The sequence below is a fragment of the Mustela putorius genome, unplaced genomic scaffold, assembly GCF_011764305.1.
Source record: "Mustela putorius furo isolate JIRA1106 unplaced genomic scaffold, ASM1176430v1.1 tig00003846_pilon_pilon_pilon, whole genome shotgun sequence".
Taxonomy (NCBI): Eukaryota; Metazoa; Chordata; class Mammalia; order Carnivora; family Mustelidae; genus Mustela; species Mustela putorius.
This window is the reverse complement of record NW_025421999.1, coordinates 17,480,018-17,499,816: the sequence shown is the minus strand read 5'-3', so window position 1 is coordinate 17,499,816 and position 19,799 is coordinate 17,480,018. Positions and strand designations below refer to the sequence as shown.

General features: G+C 37.3%; 1 protein-coding gene across 2 annotated transcripts; it reads left to right on the top strand.

Moving 5' to 3' along the window:
• The first annotated feature begins 91 nt into the window (after positions 1-91).
• On the top strand, positions 92-19,071 carry GDAP1 (ganglioside induced differentiation associated protein 1). Of its 2 annotated transcripts, none has more exons than XM_004762331.3 (6): positions 92-323; positions 1,012-1,204; positions 11,084-11,257; positions 12,445-12,539; positions 14,752-14,866; positions 15,896-19,071. In XM_004762331.3, the coding sequence occupies exons 1-6, from the start codon at positions 207-209 to the stop codon at positions 16,276-16,278; spliced, it is 1,077 nt and encodes a 358-aa protein (XP_004762388.1). In that variant the 5' UTR covers positions 92-206; the 3' UTR covers positions 16,279-19,071. The 2 variants fall into 2 exon arrangements, with proteins under 2 accessions (XP_004762388.1, XP_044919125.1); XM_045063190.1 differs by having other exon boundaries at positions 259-323; positions 1,012-1,059.
• The last annotated feature ends 728 nt before the right edge of the window (positions 19,072-19,799 follow it).

Below are 19,799 nucleotides of genomic sequence, written 5' to 3'. Positions count from 1 at the left end.
ACACCCCCGCATCTTTGCAGACACTGCCCTGCAGCTTTCTGGCGGTGGAAACTACATTTCCCAGAGGTCTATTCGTCCGCGCGAAAATCTCTTTCCCGGCTCCTGGAGGCAAAGCGGAAAAAACTAACGACGCTTCGCGCGGCAGTGTGGGTGGGAGAAATAAAGGGCTGAACAGACGAGGCCCTGCAGCGCTCGCGTACCCCAAAATGGCTCGCAGGCAGGAGGAGCAGAGAGGGGGCGCGCCCTTGATGGCGGAAGGCAAGTCGGACGCGGAGGTTAGGCTCATTCTGTACCACTGGACACATTCTTTCAGCTCTCAAAAGGTAAAGGCCTCTGTTGGGGCGGGCGGCGCGGATCGGGTTTCAGCACCGGGACAGCTCCCTCAGGGCTCTCCTGGGTCCTCCCGCGGGTCTAGAACCGGGCCTCCAAAGCCCTAAATCCGGCGGGCGCTCCCTGGAGGTCTGGGATGCGCCTTGTAGGGGAGCACAGAGAATTAGTCCGAAATGGAAAGGCTATGACTCAGGCTTTACCACTCATGATATGCGACAAAAAAGCATCACTTTAGGTATTAGGGCCGGAGGCCTTGTCCCCTGGGCCTTGAAGAGTGAGGCAGAGGGAAGCGCTTTCACGCAACCGCATAATCTACAGTTCCTTCTTTTTCTTGTACGCATTCGTCCTCTTCAACAAGGCCTAGCACATCTCTATATCAGATTCTTGTCTGGGGAGGACACATACTGAGGTTTAGATGGAAAGAAAGTAGTGATGATAGAGAGTCACTGTGGAACAAATTTAGCCAGAATTTTTTACAATTTTTTTTTTTTTTGGTCCTTTCTAGTTTATATGATTAAAATGCTAGAATGTATCTCACTTGTTAATTCCTAGAGTAGGAATAGTTAAAAAGAGTGTTGATGATAATAATTCAGGGGAGCCCAGAAAGGCTGCTTAACGGTATCCAGAGATGTCATTTACCTGAAAGCCTACATGTGTTGTAACCAGTGTGAACTCTTTCAGGTACGCTTGGTAATTGCTGAAAAGGCATTGAAGTGCGAGGAACATGATGTAAGTCTGCCCTTGAGTGAGCACAATGAGCCTTGGTTTATGCGTTTGAATTCAACTGGAGAAGTGCCTGTCCTTATCCACGGGGAAAACATTATTTGTGAGGCCACTCAGATCATTGATTATCTTGAACAGACTTTCCTGGATGGTAATGTTAAGGCTATTTGTGATTTTTTGGATTTACTTTCAACACAAATATATGTCTCCTTCCCTCCCTTCTTCCTCTTCTTTCCCTCCCTTTCTCCATCCTCCATCCCTTCCCCACTTCCTTCCTTCCTTCCTTCTTTTTCCTTTTGGTTTCATGATGGTGGTTTCATGCTAAAAACCTTTTCCATTTCCATAAGCACGCAAATATAAAATAGGTTGATACCACAAATTTTGTGTAAGCAAATTCTAACGTTGGGATATTCCTTTTAATTCAGAGGTTTTCCTCTGCAGGTGTGTGGTTTGTTGTGGTGAATCGTTAGCCTTGAAAATTCCTAACAATTTAAAATGTACGTGATGAAAATCAGTTTTTTCTAGTCTGCCAAATAGTTCCGTCTTAAAAAGAATAAGAGGGAAAAAGAGGAGTAAAACTTAGGAAGGAAGAATAGAATGTTGGTATATTTAGAGATCTTTTTCCTGTATAGCGTTAATTTTATATCTTTTGTAAAGAATTAAAGCACTTATATTTGTATGGTGCTTTTAAGTTATTTTTTGACATTTATTGATAGCCTGATTTATGTTAGGCATTTTATAATTTCTATAATTTCTATCCCAGAAGCCATCTGGGACAGGCATGGTAGACCAGTTATTCCCATTGTACCTGATGAACGAGAAACGGGTTGCCTAAGGTAATACAGCTATTTTGTGGCAAAATAGGGCTAGAATGGAAGTCTTTCAAACCCATATCTTCATATTTATACTGGCTGTCTCCCATAGTCATTGCTACCTATATATTATCTCGCTTGCCCCTAACGACAATCCTTTGAGGTGAACTATAGCTTCACTATTTGCCCAAGATTATACAGTTGATCACTGCGTAATTGAGAGAACAAAAGGCTCCTTTCAGCTGAGTACTCTTCTGAAATAAAAGCTGCATGAGATCCAGTTACTTTTTATCTGCCACTAGTTATGCTGGTGTTAATTGGGCAGGATAAAAACCAGAATATAACCCCAAATTACTAGGCCAAAAAATGTCTGAAGTACTTAAAAAAAATTGGGACCTAAATGTGTGTGGAGGGAACCCCAGGGAATTAGACTGGCACTACAGCTGCCCCTATTCTTATTCCAAGTGTTTGGTTATTTAGGATTATGATTGGAGATTTTAGAGGTGGAGACGTTGAGCTAAACCAGAGTTTAATGAACTGTTTTCTCTTTTATGATTACTTGCTATTCTTTATGTCTATATGCTGGGGACTGTACTGAAAATGGTGGTTAATTGATTTAAGAAAATTTTTCTCAATATTGAGCTTTTTGGAAATGGACAAGTCTGTTAAATAATTTGTATTTCTTGGGAAAAGTGGTTAAAATATAAATAAAACAAAATCACTGTATAAGAATTCCATTTTAAATAAAAATCTTAAAAAGATGCAGTAAATGGAAAATCATATTAAAATATTTTGTTGGCACGCCTTGAACCACCACCACTACTACTACTGCTACTACTGCCACTACTGCCATTCTCTTCCTCTTCTAGCACTGTTTGTCCTTTAAGATATTCAGTAATATAAAATATGTTACTTTGCAATATAGTAATGTTAATGATTATTAGGTTTTCTTAAAGTTTTCCTTAGGTTTTTTCTTTTGCTTTGATCATATAAAAAAAACTAAGATACATTCTGAGTCCTACTCAAAGAAGGGAAATGTTAAGTTCTTCTTAGTACTTATGGAATCAGAGGAGAAGGCACTGGGGCTAAATGTGAAATGAAAATATGGAAACTAAGGACTTTAATTCTGGCTGTACCAATAGGATCAGTAAACAATCAAGAATCCCAGCTCTTTATCTAAAGCTATTGCTAACTTGTTACATATCGTTGGTGACTTTACTTTTCTGTCTATTGGATTAAGTGATACAGTTTTATCAATTGCAGAGATAAAGGAAGTCCAATCAATTCTTAGTTCATTCTTTTCTCTTTCTCAGGAGAGTTGTCACTCCATTGGAAGGGGTTAAAAGAGGATTAAAGGAAGCAAAACCTGTGGTAGATAGGAAGACAGCAAGAAAACAGTTACATAAAAGCTAGTCTAGTCTATAGGGAAAGTTTATCCCAATGTATTAAAATAAAATAAAAAATAAACATGCATGCATTTTCACTATTACCATTAAGATAATTTATATGTCATTAAGAACCCATGGAGATTAGGAAAAGAGCCAGATAAGATGGATGTTATCCCAGGGGCGCCTGGGTGGCTCAGTGGGTTAAAGTCTCTGCTTTCCGCTCGGGTCATGATCCCAGGGTCCTGGGATTGAGCCCCGCATCTGGCTCTCTGCTCGGCAGGGAGCCTGCTTCCCTTCCTCTCCCTCTGCCTGCTTGTGATCTCTGTCAAATAAATAAATAAAAATCTTAAAAAAAAGATGGATCTTATCCCAATTGTCAGGGATGGGAAAAGGTAAATTCTACCAATCATTGCTACTCAAAGTGTGTTGCATTGACTAGCAGCATTGGTATCACCTCGGAGCTTGTTAGAAATGCAGATCTCTTGAATCAGAACCTGCATTTTAACAAGATCCCGAAGTGATTCATATATACATTAAAATTTGAGAAGCACTTCCTGTGTGTTAAGTAATCACTTAAACTTTACATAGCACTATAAATTAGTTATATGCATACACACGTACATATATATAACTTTAGAGTATCTCAGTTAAAAGGAACCAGCTTAAGTTTTACATTATGGAAGAATGGCTTTAACACTTAAGAAAAATGAATCTATTGTATACTGGGCATGGTTCTGGATATAAGGTATCTTAAGTAGAACATCTGAGACTACTTCATAAGGTACCCTTGTGGAATAAAGGAGCAAATATGGCTAGATAAAAGTAATGCACATTTTCAGATGAACAAACCACCATATTAAAGAATATTCACTTATAAATGTCTTAAATAAGGATGCACATTTAGCTAAAGACTTATCCTTTATAATTTTGTTACATTTATTTCAATTACTTGTAAACTACTGTTAAGTACCATAAGGTCAGAGAGAGTGTCTGTCTTATTAACAGTCATATCCCCAGTGCTTCCTATGGTGAATGTTCTTTAATAGGAGCTCAATAAACACTTTTGAATAATTAAAAAAAATGAATGAGCTTTTGAAGATAGATATCAGCCTAGACAGGGATCTCTACTGGTGTTCTTACAGGTTTCTGTTCTCTGACTTGAGCCTAATGACTTAAATAAAGACATTGTGGAGATACTGTTACATTTGTGGATGACAAAAGCTGGGATAGTTAAGATGATGAGGGATTTGTGAAGTGCTTGTCATGGGACAATGAAATGAAAAAAAAAATGAAGATAAAGTTTAACAAGGCTAAATGTAGTATGAGAATTTAAAAAAAAAATCAGTTGCGTTAAGCAAGGTTGGGAGACCTGGCTTGCTAAAAAGTTATTGATTAAAGCTAATGATAAAAGGCTGGGATGATCTCAAGTCGTTTTGGTTCTATCTAAAACATGGCAAATTGTGAACTGGTCAGAACATGCAACATTTTGTTCAATTATGTGTGGAACTTTGAGGAACATTTACAACTTAGAATACTAAGTGAATGGATTTCATGAGACATATAGTTGCTCATGGTTATAATAGGAAACTTAAAGTATATTCATTCATGTAAAAAAATAGAGTGTAGTCAACTGGTATCTCCTTTGCTGTTATTTGCCATCCCTTATTAGTTTACCAGCTGGGGATTATATTAAAAATGATGTTTTGCTGACCTGTAGATACTTCTCAATATTTGTGTGTAATCAATATTTATATTCTTATGCTTTTGGGATAAGTCCATTAAATAATTGGTAGTTTGTGGGGAGAAATTTGGTAGCCAAGGCAATCCTTTTCAAGTTTTAGCTTTATAAAAGTTAGTATCTAAACTGAATGATGGCTATGATTTTTTTAAAGTTTTATTTTTATTTAAGTAGTTTTTAAAGTAGTTTATTTATTTATTTAAGTAGTTATTTAAATAAGTTTTTGATTTTTTTTTAAGTTTTACTTTTATTTAAGTAGTTGCTGCACCCAATGTGGAGATTGAACCCATGATCCTGAGATCGAGAGTCACGTGCTGCTTTGACAGAACCAGGCAGGCACTCCTTGATTTTTTTTTCTCTTTTTTTCTTTTTTGAAAGTAATAGTGATGTAGACATCAGTGGTGATATTCCTGAAGTCAGAATTTGGGTCAAAAGAAGAATTTAGAAGTACTGAATTATGGCTGCTCAATCAAGGCTGGCAAACAACAATCTCTTTATTCATTCTTTTAATAGCTATTTTTTGGGTGTTAATTGGCGCAAGGACCAGAGATATTCAAAGATCCCTAATAATTAGAAACTTACTAATCTTCAAAGATAGTTTCATTCTGTAAACTTGATAATAATACCAAATCTGTCTTTATGGGCTATTATTACTACTCAGTTTTACAGATTCCTTTTCACATATGTGACACCTTTTTCTCTTCAGGCTTGCAATGAAGAGTAGATTTAGTAACACATGCAATTGATTAAATTAGATGAGGTGTGATACTAAGCAAACTAGGGAAACTTGGAAACAGTGGATGTAACAAGTGAATATATTTGCTAATATAGATTTTAAAACCTAGATGTTTCTTATACTATTCATAATCTCTCTCAGTGAATTTAATTTGGACACTAAGTAATAAAAAAAAAGTGGGTCTGAAATGACTACAAAATATTAGAACATTACTACTTACTACTGCTGGTAATCTGGAATCGAGGCTGTCATATGGTGAATACGGAGTTTTGGTAATTTAGTATATAAGAGTTCCCTGAAGATCATGTCTCATGTCTTCGGTTTATATATACCTCATTTATTCTTAGGAAATAGAACTTGGTTTGGAAATAAAGTACTCTGGTGTGATGTTAAGGTAGTGTATATAAGTCTCATTAGGAAATATATTTTTTGGATAAGATTTTTGTCAATATCTATTGAAAATCAACTCATTTTAAAAATAATTCGGAAGTCACTGTTACATTAAAAATGCAATTATTTAGACAAGAACTTCCAATTATTCAAATTTTTGTCTATTAATAGAGCCTATCATATATAGTTGAGTAACTTTATATGCCTTTTAGCACATCTACTAAAACTGTAGATTAGCACAAAGGTTCTAATTAAGTGTGGAGAAAATATGGTATGTGATAAGAAAAAGAGAATGAGCCTTTAAAACTCATGATTGTGCCAATAAAGTGGCGTTAAAAAGTTACTTTTTTTTTTTACTCTTTGGTTTGTCCAATTTTAGTGGACAGGTCGGGGTGTCAAAATGCAAAGGTTCTAATTCCATATTATGTGTTAACAATAATTGGAACAAGCCATCTGATAAAGAAGTTTTGCTCCCCAATTACAAATGTTTCTGTTCAAAGTCTTAAATATAATACCACTTAAGGTATAAGATTCATTGAAAATAGTGCTATAAATTTGTCTTTCTCAGAAAACCATGGCTGCATATAATGAACTTCTATAATTTGACACTGTATTTTTTTTTTTATCTGTGTTTAGATTTGATCGTTCCAGTTCTATAGTTGTGACAGCTTTGAATTGTAGTCAATTGTAACTATAACTTTTATTTCAGGTCACAATTTATTTACCATTTTTATTATATTTTTTTAATAGCGTGGTGTTTGACTGGTTGAAGGGTACAGTTTTATTCAACTACCTGTTGCATATTATCTAATATATCAATGTTATTACTAAATGACCTAAGTAAAATAAAAAATTTTTAAGGGGATAAAGGTAGGAATGATGTCTGTTTTCATTGAATTAATAATGATAAGGAAGAGATGAAAATTATTCAAATAGATGTGTGGAGAGGAGGGAGTCTTCCCTGAAAATAGGGTATAATTATGCCTTCTTTATCTGCCATCATTGAGGAACATGGGAAATCAGAGAAATCAATGTAGAAAGATAATGGAAGCTTATGCCTATAACCTCTTAAATTTTTTTAATTTTTTTGCACTTGGAGAAACTGAATGTGATTTTTTTTTTTTTTTTAATGGTTCTAGGCCATTGCTATTCTACTGAGCAATGCAGAGACTTGAGACTGTATGGAGGTGTTTGTCCCCGTGAAATATCTGCAGAATGCTTTTATTGTATCTTTTCTTTCTGGTTTTAAAAAACTTGTTTTCTCTCATTATCACATCTTTCTGTTTTATGTCTATCTGCACCTGCCTAAATTTAGGTGCGGTTCAAGTCCTGCCTTGTTCCCTACTCAGTTCTTCTAGGAAGTCTGGTCTCCTGCCAGTTTACTTATTTATTCTTCCAGCTTAGTCACTTATACTGGTTTCCAGTATAGCAACTCTATTCCCTAATGCTGGAAACTCTTTTCAATGCCTGCTTCTTAAAAGTCCTCTGATTTCGTGCCTTCCCCCTGTAAGCCTTCTATTGCTTTTTCACTCCTGACTGAGGTAGCATACTAAAATGGCTCTTTTTTTTTTTTTTTAAAGTAATCTCTGCACCCAATGTGGGGCTCAAACCCATGACCCCAAGATCAAGAGCTGCATACTTGAATGCCAACCAGGTGCCCTTTTTTCTTTTCCTTTCTTTTTAAAAATTTTTTTAAATTTATTTTTATTTATCAGAGAGAGAGAAAGAGGGAGCACAAGCAGGGGGAGAGAGGCAGACAGAGGAGAAGCAGGCTCCCAGCTGAGCAAGGAGCCGAATGCAGGACTTGATCCCAGGACCCTGGAATCAGGACCAAGGCAGATGCCCAGCTGAGGGAGCCATCCAGGCATCCCTCTTCTGTTTTCTTTCTCCTTTCCTCTTTCCTTTCTCCTCCCTTCCTCTCCCCTCCCCTCCCTCCCTTTCCTTTCCTTCCCTTTCCCTTGGCCCTTTCTATTCCATTCCATTCCATTCCATTCCATTCCATTCCATTCCATTCCATTCCATTCCTTTCCATTCCTTTCCTTCTTTCGTGCATGTGTTCTAACAAAAATGCTTTATGGAAAGACTGGGAAATAAAATAGAATGAGAGTGAGAGGGAAGGTCTGTATAAAATTCAAAGGAAAACCCAATGCCCTTTTGAAAAACTGTTTCCAGAGGCAGGGGACACTATTGTGCTCTGGTGTAGTGAATAATGACAGCACATTGCAGGTATTGCCATGGAGGTGGTAGACGAGAGACAGGCTGGATGAGAAGTTGGGTTCAGTGGGTATCTTATGTTCTGTCTGGCAAGTGTTATAGTAGAGAGTTACATAGTAATAGTGTCCTGAGTAGAGCAAATTCTTTTTGTGGATTTGAACATTTATCTTCCTTTGAAGAATTTGGGCTTAGCCAGATGGAACTTCCACAGAAGCAATTGCCTGACAGTGTTTTTCCTGCTCTAATTCTCTTTCCCAGAAGGAAGTGGTATCCTCTTCTGAAGACAAGCCCCAGGCCTGGCACCAGAAAGTAGCCTGAGCCAGTGGCCATAAATTTAACTACTTGGAAGAATTTGAATATGCTGTACCATTTTTGGTTTTAACTTAAGGCTTTTGGACCCCCGGAGCAGTGGTTCTTAAACTTTTGGTTTCTGGGCCCCTTTATCATAAAGATTATTGAGAACACTGGAGAGCTTTGTGGGGTATAACTATTAATATTTGCCAAATTAGGAATTAAAATTGAGAAAAATTTAAAACACATGAATACACAAGCCCACATCTCATTAACTGTCAGAATGATAGAGCCATCACATGTCCTGTAGCCTCTGAAAAATTCTGCTGTATTCTTGAGGGAGAATAAGTGAAAAAGCAATTAACATTGTAGTATTACTATAAAAGTAGCTTTGACTCTGTGGACCCACTGAGAGTATCTAGAAAAAGCTCAGGATTCTTAGATAGCACTTAGAGAGCTGTTGCCCTTAGAGATCTATGAATAGAATTCAGGAAATTTGAGGTCCTAGAGGGGAAAAAATTATATCTTCACTAATTTCTAACAGAAACTTATCAATTCCTTTCATTTCCAATGAGGAGTGCCTGTGACTTTGTTACCAATAGAAATCACAGATATGTTCTTAGCATATCAGGTTATTGCAGTTATCTTAAAAATGACTTATGCTTACAGCTACTTCGAAATTATGGTAGTTATTAGACCTGCTGCTAGATCTTGTTAATGCATTAATAAAAGGCACCCATTTTAATATTTTATAATTTAAAATTTGATACATGTATTTCAGTCTATTCAGTTTCCGTTGCAATCCTATGTGTTGTATGTTTAAGAATATTATTTTGAGAAGAGGTCTGTGGCACACAAAAGGTTAAGAACTCTTCAGTGTTTCAAGGACTTTAGAAGGACTTCAGTCTGTTGTCCTTATGGACATGTCTACCAGGCATTGGTTGGGATTCTACTAATATATTGAGATCCTGAAAGATCTGCAAGGAAGTGTGCTGTAGTTGGGTAAATCCACTGTTGACAAGCAGTATGTGGCTGACACTTCATTCCTGGTTATTCCAAGGCATACTTCAGAATTGGACTCTCCAGTAGGGAATTAGAAATTTGCCCACAGGTTTGAGGAGTAATCCATCTTATTTTTTCTTAGAGTCAGAAATAGTCTGTTGGCTTAGAGAGATTGTTCCACTTGGATTATGGCATTACAAGATCTTGTCTGAAATGCTCGGCAACCAATTCTGAATTGTCAACACTTATGAATGAGTGTGGGATGCTCACAAATGTTTCAAAATTAAATAGCCCAAACTAAGAAATAAATGAATAAAATTGAGTCTGTTCTTTTCATTTGTTGGAATAAGCTCATTGGCATTTTTCAGGGGCAGTTGGAGAGTCAGAAGTAGGAAGTGTTTCTGAAGGGACATAGTCCTGATCTTTGGATCATGTAGTTCATCTTTATTCTTCTTGGATAGTCTCTGGAATGTAAATCCCTTGAAGATGATGTTATAAAGCAGGCCATGGTATTAAGAATCAATGGCTTTAGTTCTTAATCTGCTTTTAATTAGCTTTGTGATCTTGGGGAATTCTTCAGCCTTTATATCTCAGTGTCCTTGTTAACTGCTACAGAGCTCCTCCAGCTCAAATATTCTATGACAACTAGAAATTTGGGAATATACTAATTAATTGAAATTTATTGAACACCTGCTGTGAGCCAAATATTATATTAGGCATTGGGAACTCAACAGAGAACAGCGCATGGTCCCTACCCTCAAGTAGTCTAGGGTTTAACCAGCAAATTGAGGATTTATGTAGAACCCACTTTCTAGATATAAAATACTAGAAATTCATGGTGAATTCTGTGAAGACTTTCAGTGCACATTCACATAGCGTCAAAAGGGTCACTCTTGCTGTTAATTAGAACCTAGAAAGAGTGGTTTCTGACTATCTTTTCATAATGAGTTTTAATTCATCTACCCAATGTTTATCAATGGCCTAATATGTATGAGACATTATGAGAGACTGTGAATCACAGACTCCCTGCCCTGAAGAAGCTCATAGGGCAAAAAGATACAGACAACTAATTAAGGTGATAAGGTTCTGATGGTATATCTACAAAGGTATTTTCCATGTACAGAGGAAGGCACACCTGACCCAATCAGATATTGGTAGTTGTAGGAGGTTAGGGAATGTCCCATAGAGGCATTAACATAACTAGCTCGGCCTTGTGGGTGGAGTAGCAATTTGTAAAGTAGAGAAGTGAGAGAATTGCAGTGTGGTCATTGTTTGGGGTCTAGTCTGGTACATCAGTCCATTTCCAATTTTTAATGTCTGGGCTGGGGAGATATCATCTTTTAAATGCCTTGATGTAACATTGAAAACACTGCTAAAGGGGTTTGGGTTTGTTATTTTGCTTTTGGAAGTAACCTCTGATTTGTAACTTTTTCTTTAATGTTTGTGTATATGTTTTTAGAAAAAACACCCAGGTTAATGCCTGATAAAGGAAGCATGTATTACCCACGGGTACAACATTATCGAGAACTGCTTGACTCATTGCCAATGGATGCTTATACCCACGGCTGCATTTTACATCCTGAGCTAACTGTGGACTCCATGATCCCAGCTTATGCAACCACACGGATTCGCAGTATGTAACAATCTTAAAGGCTTGGAATTTTGTTTCAAAGTTCTTCTAATTCATTTTTGAGACCAGGCATATCTCATGAAGACTTGGGGACAGGGTTGTTGAGTTTGCTTCATGGATATTCATGTTATAGATCGATCCATGCACCAGTCAGATTAATCTGTGCTTCCACTTTTCAGCTGGACATTTATGGTCTATTGGAGCTCTTAGCCTTGAGGGCCAAGCTTGGGTAAAATTCAGAAGAGTAGCCTGTGGAAAAGTAAAGAACATAACATGTTTTTGTAGAAGATGGACTAAGAATCATGAAATCTGGAATCTGATGGTGATTATGGGCAACTGAGTTCACATTTCTGGTCCTTAATTTTTGTTTCATTATGTGAGGGAGCTGGACTACAGGCTGTCTAACCATTAGCCTACCTCTAAATTGAGTGATTTGAGATTTATTAAGATTGAGTTGTGATATCCATCTCTCCTCTTTGCTGAGTATGGTCAGTGCATGGGATGTGGAAGACAAACTGTGCTCTCTGGCACATGTGATTGGAATAGGACAGTAAGGGAAGGTGGCCATGGTTAGACTCTGGGGATGTTTGACTAGGAACACTCAAACCCAGATCTTCTGATTCTAGAAACTACATTTTTTCCATTACATCATATCTCATCTTTCTAATTCTCTGACTTGTTATTTTTCTTTCCTGTAGATACTTCTTCTCTCCTCTCCTATCCCCTCCTTCCTTCTCCTTTTTCTGCTTTATCTTCTTGGTCCTCCTCCTTCTCTGCATAAATACTCATATGATTTGAAACAGGTGGTCTGAATATAATTCTGTCACCTGGAGTTAATTTTTTTTCTTTTTTAATAAGGCTTTTTCCCTTGTCTCATATAGAAGAAGCCACTAACAAAAACTTGAAAGGTACTGAAAGTTAGAACAACCACTGTGCGTTGAGCACTTCTGATCTGCTGAGCTTCCCTCTAAGGGCTTTCCTGGGTGCCTCACATTTAATCCTTAGCCTATGTAGCCGATACTCTGATAGTTCCATTTTGAATCTGAGGCACAGAGAGGTTAAGTCTAAGGCAGAGTCAGGGCATGAACCCCAGAGCTCATGCTCTTACCATGAAGTTTCCTAGCTTCTCCTTTTTTCTTGTATAGAAGGGAGGAAATAATTTCCTATTTCACAAATGATTTTATTATCAGGCCAAATTGGTAACACAGAATCGGAACTGAAAAAGCTTGCTGAAGAAAATCCAGATTTACAAGAGGCATACATCGCAAAACAGAAGCGACTTAAAGTAAGTAAACCAGGCTGTCCTCAATTAACATCCACTTTTTGTATTAAATATTCTACTTTTTGTAAAGTCTCACTATTTCTAGAACATCTCCTCTTAAATATTTGCAAATCACCAGTGTATGTTACCTTTGGCTTACACTCTGCTTTTAGAAAGAATTTTTCTTAATTAGATTTATTCAAACCTAATGACAGTTGCTTAAAAGGCAGGTATTTCTCATGCTGATTGTCAAGGAAAGTCATAAAATGAAAAAGCAAGTTCATAATATATACTAGAACTCTGTCATTTCAGGTAGTCTCACTTTAAGGCTAGCTAGACCTTTAGGACTTTAATACCAATATGGCAATTGGCAAGTTTTTTCTTCTATTAGACTCCCCTCCTTTCTCTCATTTTTTTCCTCTTACCATTCACCCATTTCCTCCACCTCCAACCACCAATCTGTTCTTGTCTATGAGCTTAGTTTTTGTTTTGTTGTTGTTTTTAAGAGTCCACGTGTAAGAGAGATCCTGTAGGATATATCGTTGTCTGACCCATTTCACTTAGCATCATTCCCTCAAGGTCTATGTATGTTGGTGCAAATGGTAAAACTTCATTATTTTTTATGGCTGGATAATAGTCCATTGGGTATATATACCAAATCTCTTCATTCATCTATCACTGGACTCTTAGGTTGTTTCTTGGATATTGTAAATGAAACTGCAATGAACATGGGAGTGCATGTATCTTTTTGAGTTAGTGTTTTCGTTTTCTTTGGATAAATACCCAGACGTGGAATTGCTGGATCACATGGTGGTTCTATTTGTAATTTTTTTGAGGAACTTCTGTATTGTTTTCCATAGTCACTTCACCAGTCTACATACCTATCAGTAGTGCATGATTATTTCCTTTTCTCCACATCTTTGCCAGTACTTATTTCATGCCTTTTTGATAACAGCCATTCTAATGGCTGTGAGGTGGTATCTCACTGTGGTTTTGACTTGCATTTCCTTGATGATGAATGATGGTGAGCATCCTTTTATGTACCTGTTGGCCATTTATATGTCTTCTTTATGTCTTCAGTTCAGATCCTCTGCACATATTAAAATCAGATTATTTTTTGCTATTGTGTTGTAGGAATTCTTTATATATTTTGGATGTTAGCCCCTTATCAGATACACAATTTGCAAATATTTTCTCCGATTTAATAGGCTGCCTTTTCATTTTGTTTTTGGTTTCCTCTGTTGTGCAGAAACTTTTTAGTTTGACATAGTCCTGCTTGTTTATTTTTGTTTTTGTTTTTCGTGCCTATCAAAGTACCATCCATCTTTTTCAAAGAAATGGAACATACAATGCTAAAATTTATATGGAACCAGAAAAGACCTCGAATAGCCAAAGGGATATTGAAAAAGAAAGCCAACGTTGGTGGCATCACAATTCCGGACTTCAGGCTCTATTACAAAGCTGTCATCATCAAGACAGCATGGTCGTGTCAGATTCAAAATATTATTCCCAAGACTTATGTCATGAAGCTTACCATTTCTGTTTTCTTTTAGGGGCTTTATGGTTTTAGGTCTTATGTTCCGGTCTTTAATCCATTTTGAGTTAATTCACTCTGACTTGCCTGTCCCCTAAGGAGCAGGGCTTTGCTTCATCTGTTAAGAGTCAGCCTATCTCTTTCTGGTGCTTCTTTCCTCAGGGCCTAAGAACTCATGCAAGCTTCTGCCATATTAAAAATGTAGCAAACACTAATACTCCCCACCCTCTTCAACTTCCCATTTTCCTTTATCTTATCTTAGCCTAAGTGTGCTGCTCAAAAGAAATGCCTGGACACTCAGGACTCCTTACTTTCCTCTTGGTCTTTAACTCACTGCATTCAGATTTCTCCCTCATTATTTAGTTTTTCATTCAGTTTTTCATTCCTCGAAAAACTGCTGAAGTTCCATTCATTCCTTGGGGGTTGAGAGGAGTCTCTTTGTGTCCCTTGTATTCTTGGCCATGTCTGGTCATCTGGTCCTACAGGAGTTCCCAGTAGACCAGTGGGTCTGGCCCATGGAGTGTTCTCACAGGCAGAGCATTTTCCCTCAGGTTTGCTTTGGCTTTAACATTATTCTGGATCTCCTCGTTGTCGTGGATTAATAATAGACTCCAGCTTTAGAAGAGTTTATGTCTGCTTTGCTCTGTATTGGTTGTTTTTTTGCAGGCATAAATAACCTATTTAGTTATTTTTGCTAATTAGTCAAAGCTGCTTGACCATGACAATGTCAAATATTTGAAGAAAATTCTTGATGAATTGGAGAAAGTCTTGGATCAGGTTGAAACTGAGTTGCAAAGAAGAAATGAAGAAACCCCAGGTAGGTTCTCATTTGTTTTTGTTTTTGTTTTTCTTTTTGCTGGATGCCAAGCATATTTATGGGAATAATACTCTTAGATTTTACAAAAAACATTCTGTAGTCTGTTTTTTTTTAAATTATTTTTATTCATGGGCAGTTTAAATTATCCTGACAATAATAATAATAGTAATACTGAACTCAGCAAAACCCAGATGTCTAATGATAACCAGTCTGTGTTTATGAGAAATGTGATTGGTAGAGGATTTTTCTGCACCATTTAAAGTTATGGTTGAGAGATTCCTACTTAGACCATTTGACATATTTTTTAATTACAGTAGTTCATTTGGTTGAATAACCAGAGTAATTGCTTGAAAGCTCCATCTAGTTTTTTCCCTAGGCAGGGAGAATACTTCCAATCTGAAGTATAAAATGGGGGCTGGCCTGTATAAATCGGCAGGCTGGCTGGTGAGCATCCCTGTATTGTACCTGTGAACCTAACTGCATGAACCTGCCATTGCCCAGGTGCATGCACATGGACCGTTTGCGCTATTCTAATTGGTGACAAAGTTGAAGACCATGTTACATGAAGCTTGCTTCACTATAGGAACTTTCTTCTGCTTTACATAAGTAACTAGGAGCAACAATCACTGAGTGACATTTTAGGCCCAATTTTACAGATCTTCCTAAAGCTCACCTGCTGTTTTCCTAAGCCAGGGGGAATGATCCATTGAGTCCTTTGGTTTGGAGGCTCTCAGCTCCTTAGAATTCTTTTCAATATCAAAGATCAGCTCTGAGCTCAGATGGCTCCTGTTTCACTAAGGGATGTAGGTGGTTGACAGGTACCAAGAAATCTCTCTTAGCTTGGGATACACTGGCATGGACTTTGTCTTAGGTTAGAATTACTCACTGAGTAGGATTGTCAAGAGAATGTACCATGGCCTTCATCTTTTGCTGTACTCACACTTGCCCCCAAGACCGAGATGAAAGATGCCAGCTAATCTATGTGTATAGCTATTGCCCCTAATTCTCTGTGTCCATCTCTCTGATTAGAAGAGGGCCGCCAGCCTTGGCTCTGCGGAGAATCCTTCACCCTGGCAGACGTTTCTCTTGCCGTCACATTACATCGACTGAAGTTCCTGGGGTTTGCGAGGAGAAACTGGGGAAATGGAAAGCGACCAAACTTGGAAACCTATTACGAACGTGTCTTGAAGAGAAAAACATTTAACAAGGTTTTAGGACATGTCAACAATATATTAATCTCTGCAGTGCTGCCAACAGCATTCCGGGTGGCCAAGAAAAGGGCCCCCAAAGTTCTTGGCACTACCCTCGTGGTTGGTTTGCTTGCAGGAATGGGATATTTTGCTTTTGTGCTTTTCAGAAAGAGACTTGGCAGCATGATATTAGCACTTAGACCCAGACCAAATTATTTCTAGGCTTGTAGAGATCTAGTGGTGGCGACTCATCCAACCATTCAACTAGACTCTTGTATACTTTTCCAGGCCCAGTGAAGAATGACCCCGGGCAATTAGTAAAAAGTATAATTTACTTTACTCTTTGGGTACTTTTGTGGAGAGAGGAGGTAATGAAAATGTTTTTGTGGGCTGGTAACTTTGAGATTACTTACTTGCAAATCTGAACTAATCCATCCTTAAAACATGTGCAAGGTCAAGATATGTAAATGCCGATAGAGAATTAACCTTTAACTCAGAATGCAAGTTCAAGTTCTGAATTATTTTTTGGGAGGAGGTTCTTACTAGGAGCAGACAGTAATAATCTGTGCTTGCCCATAGCTCTTCATCTGAGGTGATCTGGATGTTTTGAGTGTAGAGCAGTTAACAACATTTTCCACTGAAATTCAGAAATCATCTTTGTTTTACAGGCTGGGTTCAGACAGCAGCAGGGCACAACAGTGCTTCACATAATCACTGTTAGATTCAGGCAGAAATAAGAGAGACAAAGGGAACAGGGAGAGCGAAAAGAGGGAAAAGGAAGTCTTTATAGTGAAGAGCCATAAAGGGCAACCTCCAGGTGCCACCAGTGCCACTCAGTGCCGCCTGTCCCCTTAGTAAACATTAGACATTTTGTGGCCCCTTCCCACATATCCTCCTGTACTTAAGACCTTGGGAAGAGCACTAGGGAGTTACTGGTGGGAGTGGGCTGGAGAAAACTCTGGGCTTTACACTAACAGTAACTTCTCTGACCTTAGTATTAATTTTAAATGCATATGAATCACACTCATTGTTTTAATAAGATTAACTGCTTATATACTTGGGTATGAAATGACTACTAGAATGTGTCTGCCTAGCATTTACATGAAAATCTTAAGTGCTATAAAATGGTTTCTTTCTTTTTCTCATAGTTCCTCCAGTGGGATGATGCCTCTGAAATATCCCTCCTTTGGACTTTTGTGTCCAGTCCCTGGGGGTCTGGGCTTATACAGCCCTTTTTAGCACGCAAATGGAAGTCAGGTGAATGTCTCAGCTAATCACCAACATGGCATGTGGCTGGGTCGTGGATAGTTTAATGATCTGGAAGGATTAAATATGCCCATTCTGTGTTTGAAGAGGCTGGTGTGTTAAAAAAAACAACAACTGTGGTCTAGACCTTGCATCTGTTTATTGTCATTAACAAAGTCTTAAAAGTTTAAAGGGAAAGAGAAAGAGAAAGGTCTAGTCTTAGTCCATGGAAATTAATTTGGGGAAATGAAATAAGTTCATAGTGAAGTCCGCTTATATTCATTTATGTATGTTTAAGCATTTCGGGGGTACCTCAGTCCATCTGGAAGGGACAATCCCAGGGTGTCCCATGAACAACCATGGAATTGCATCATACACAGTTTGTGCTCAGGAAAAAATTTTCATGGTGACAGGAAGACACAGATTCCTTGGAGCTGGCCTGAAGGGAGTTGGGGGATAGTTTTAGATCTCTGGCTGGAAGTATGTATAGAGAATGATGAGCTAAGCTTCCAGCAAACAACAAAAGCTTTTTGGATTGCCTCAGATTGGCTATGCAAAACAGGCAAAGAATGTACTGACTTTTTCATGAAAGGAAACAGTCATACTTAGGAAATGACTTTTTGATGGTAAAATGAGTCTATAATTCTGTTTCATGAATCAGTTATTTTAGAGAGTCTTGAAATGGATATTCCTTGTTTACAAAAATTAATAACATCTCAGTGTAAACTCAATACAACAATAACTAACAGACTGGCAGCTTTTCTAATATCTTAATATTGGCCCTCAGTGCACTGTCATAGAGACTGGCTGGATTTGTTTATTGCTGGAACATTCCAGTTCATGTTCTTAAAAGAGCCACAAAACTGATTATTTAGTAGTTCCCCATGTTTCAGAGATCTTTATATAACCCTTTTAGAAGCAATAATTCAGACACAAAGAGAATGAAATTGGATTTTTATAAAAATCTACAAAGGATACTTACCTATGTAAAGGTAGATGATTAAGAACAAAGATTAGAAATCCAGTGCTGGCTTTTCTTAAATTTATTTTATTACTAAGTCAGAGAAAGTCCACTGGGAAGTGTAATTTTCTGATATAGTTTCATTGGAAATATTCTTGTGTTAATATTAAAGATGATGCATTCTAGTGATTTCACTTGTTTCGTGGATAACCTTGGTTTGGGGTCATAATGCCCACTAGATGTCGCTGTTCATACAGTAGTCTGAGATGGCATTTGGTTCAGCAAGCCTTCTAAAATGGCTCAAGTGAAGATAAACATTAATGACCTTAGTTTCTGAAATAAGGGCATCTTGATCTGATCATTCATCTGTAAAAAAGCTTGAGGCACATGTAGTATTGATTTCTAATGCTTGGGAAGGGATAACAATATTACACAATGTCAGGCTAAAGAGCTATACTGTTAGCAAAATAAGCACTTTTGTCTATTTTTTTTTCCACGATCATTGGTGACTGGCCAGTGTACTCCTCAGTTTCCAAAGTTTGTATAAATATCGAAATTATAAATATGCCTGAGGTACCAAATTTAGGTTGACTATGTACGTCTTAATATATAAATGCTATTTTATTGTTACTACAATTACATGCCTTTTGAATCAATTTCCCTTAATTGCACATAGTTGTAAATGTTTGCTTGATTTTTAGTGATTATTGATATTGACACTAGAGTTGTATATATTTTGGTGTTGTTGAATGTGATAGATCAAGATACTATTCTGCCTGTAAGATCAATAAAAGTAACTGGATAATCAATATGAACTCTACAAGTATTAATTTTATAATATTTAAAAAGAAAACAGATTTCATTTAAAATCATAACATACTGTGGTAATTGGAAAGAATAAAATAAGCAGAAGTTAGATATTAAAGATATTTAGTTACAAGATGCTATATTTTCCTATAACAATTACTCGTGATTTATTTAAATACACATAATTTTATCATTAAAATAAGTAGTAGCTTAAAGAATAACATATTGCTGTGGGGTCCCTGGGTGGACAGTTGGTTAAATATTCAGCTCTTGATTTTTGGCTCAGGTCATGGTCATCAAGATCTCAGGGTTATGAGATTAAACCCCTTGTGGGGCTCTGCACTCAGCACAGAGTCTGCTTGAGTTTCTCTCTCTCTCTCCCTTTTCCTCTCCCCACTGAACTCTCTCTCTCTCTTTCCCTGTAAATAAAGAAATAAATCTTAAAAAAAATATTGCTCTTGGTCATTAAAGGGTTTCTTTTGCAGCTATCTAATGGGATAGGCATGGAAATGACAAATACCAAGAGAATGTTGTTTTTTTCGAAATAGTTTTGTTATATGTTCACTTGGTTTCAAAGATTACTTTTATGATATTTATGTTTATTTTTGATGTAGCCAGTTCTCTTTTGTTGAGTAAGATTATGGTTATTCAAGATTATGGCAAGATTATGATTATTCAACTTGCCATCTATATTTCTAGCCTTGGCCATTATTCTAATCATAAAACAGAA

Bases quoted from the DNA above. Each gene is read 5' to 3' on its own strand.
- GDAP1 (XM_004762331.3), top strand. From the start codon at position 207: ATGGCTCGCAGGCAGGAGGAGCAGAGAGGGGGCGCGCCCTTGATGGCG. The intron at 324-1,011 runs GTAAAGGCCTCT...GAACTCTTTCAG, and splicing joins ATTCTTTCAGCTCTCAAAAG to GTACGCTTGGTAATTGCTGA. The intron at 1,205-11,083 runs GTAATGTTAAGG...ATATGTTTTTAG, and splicing joins TGAACAGACTTTCCTGGATG to AAAAAACACCCAGGTTAATG.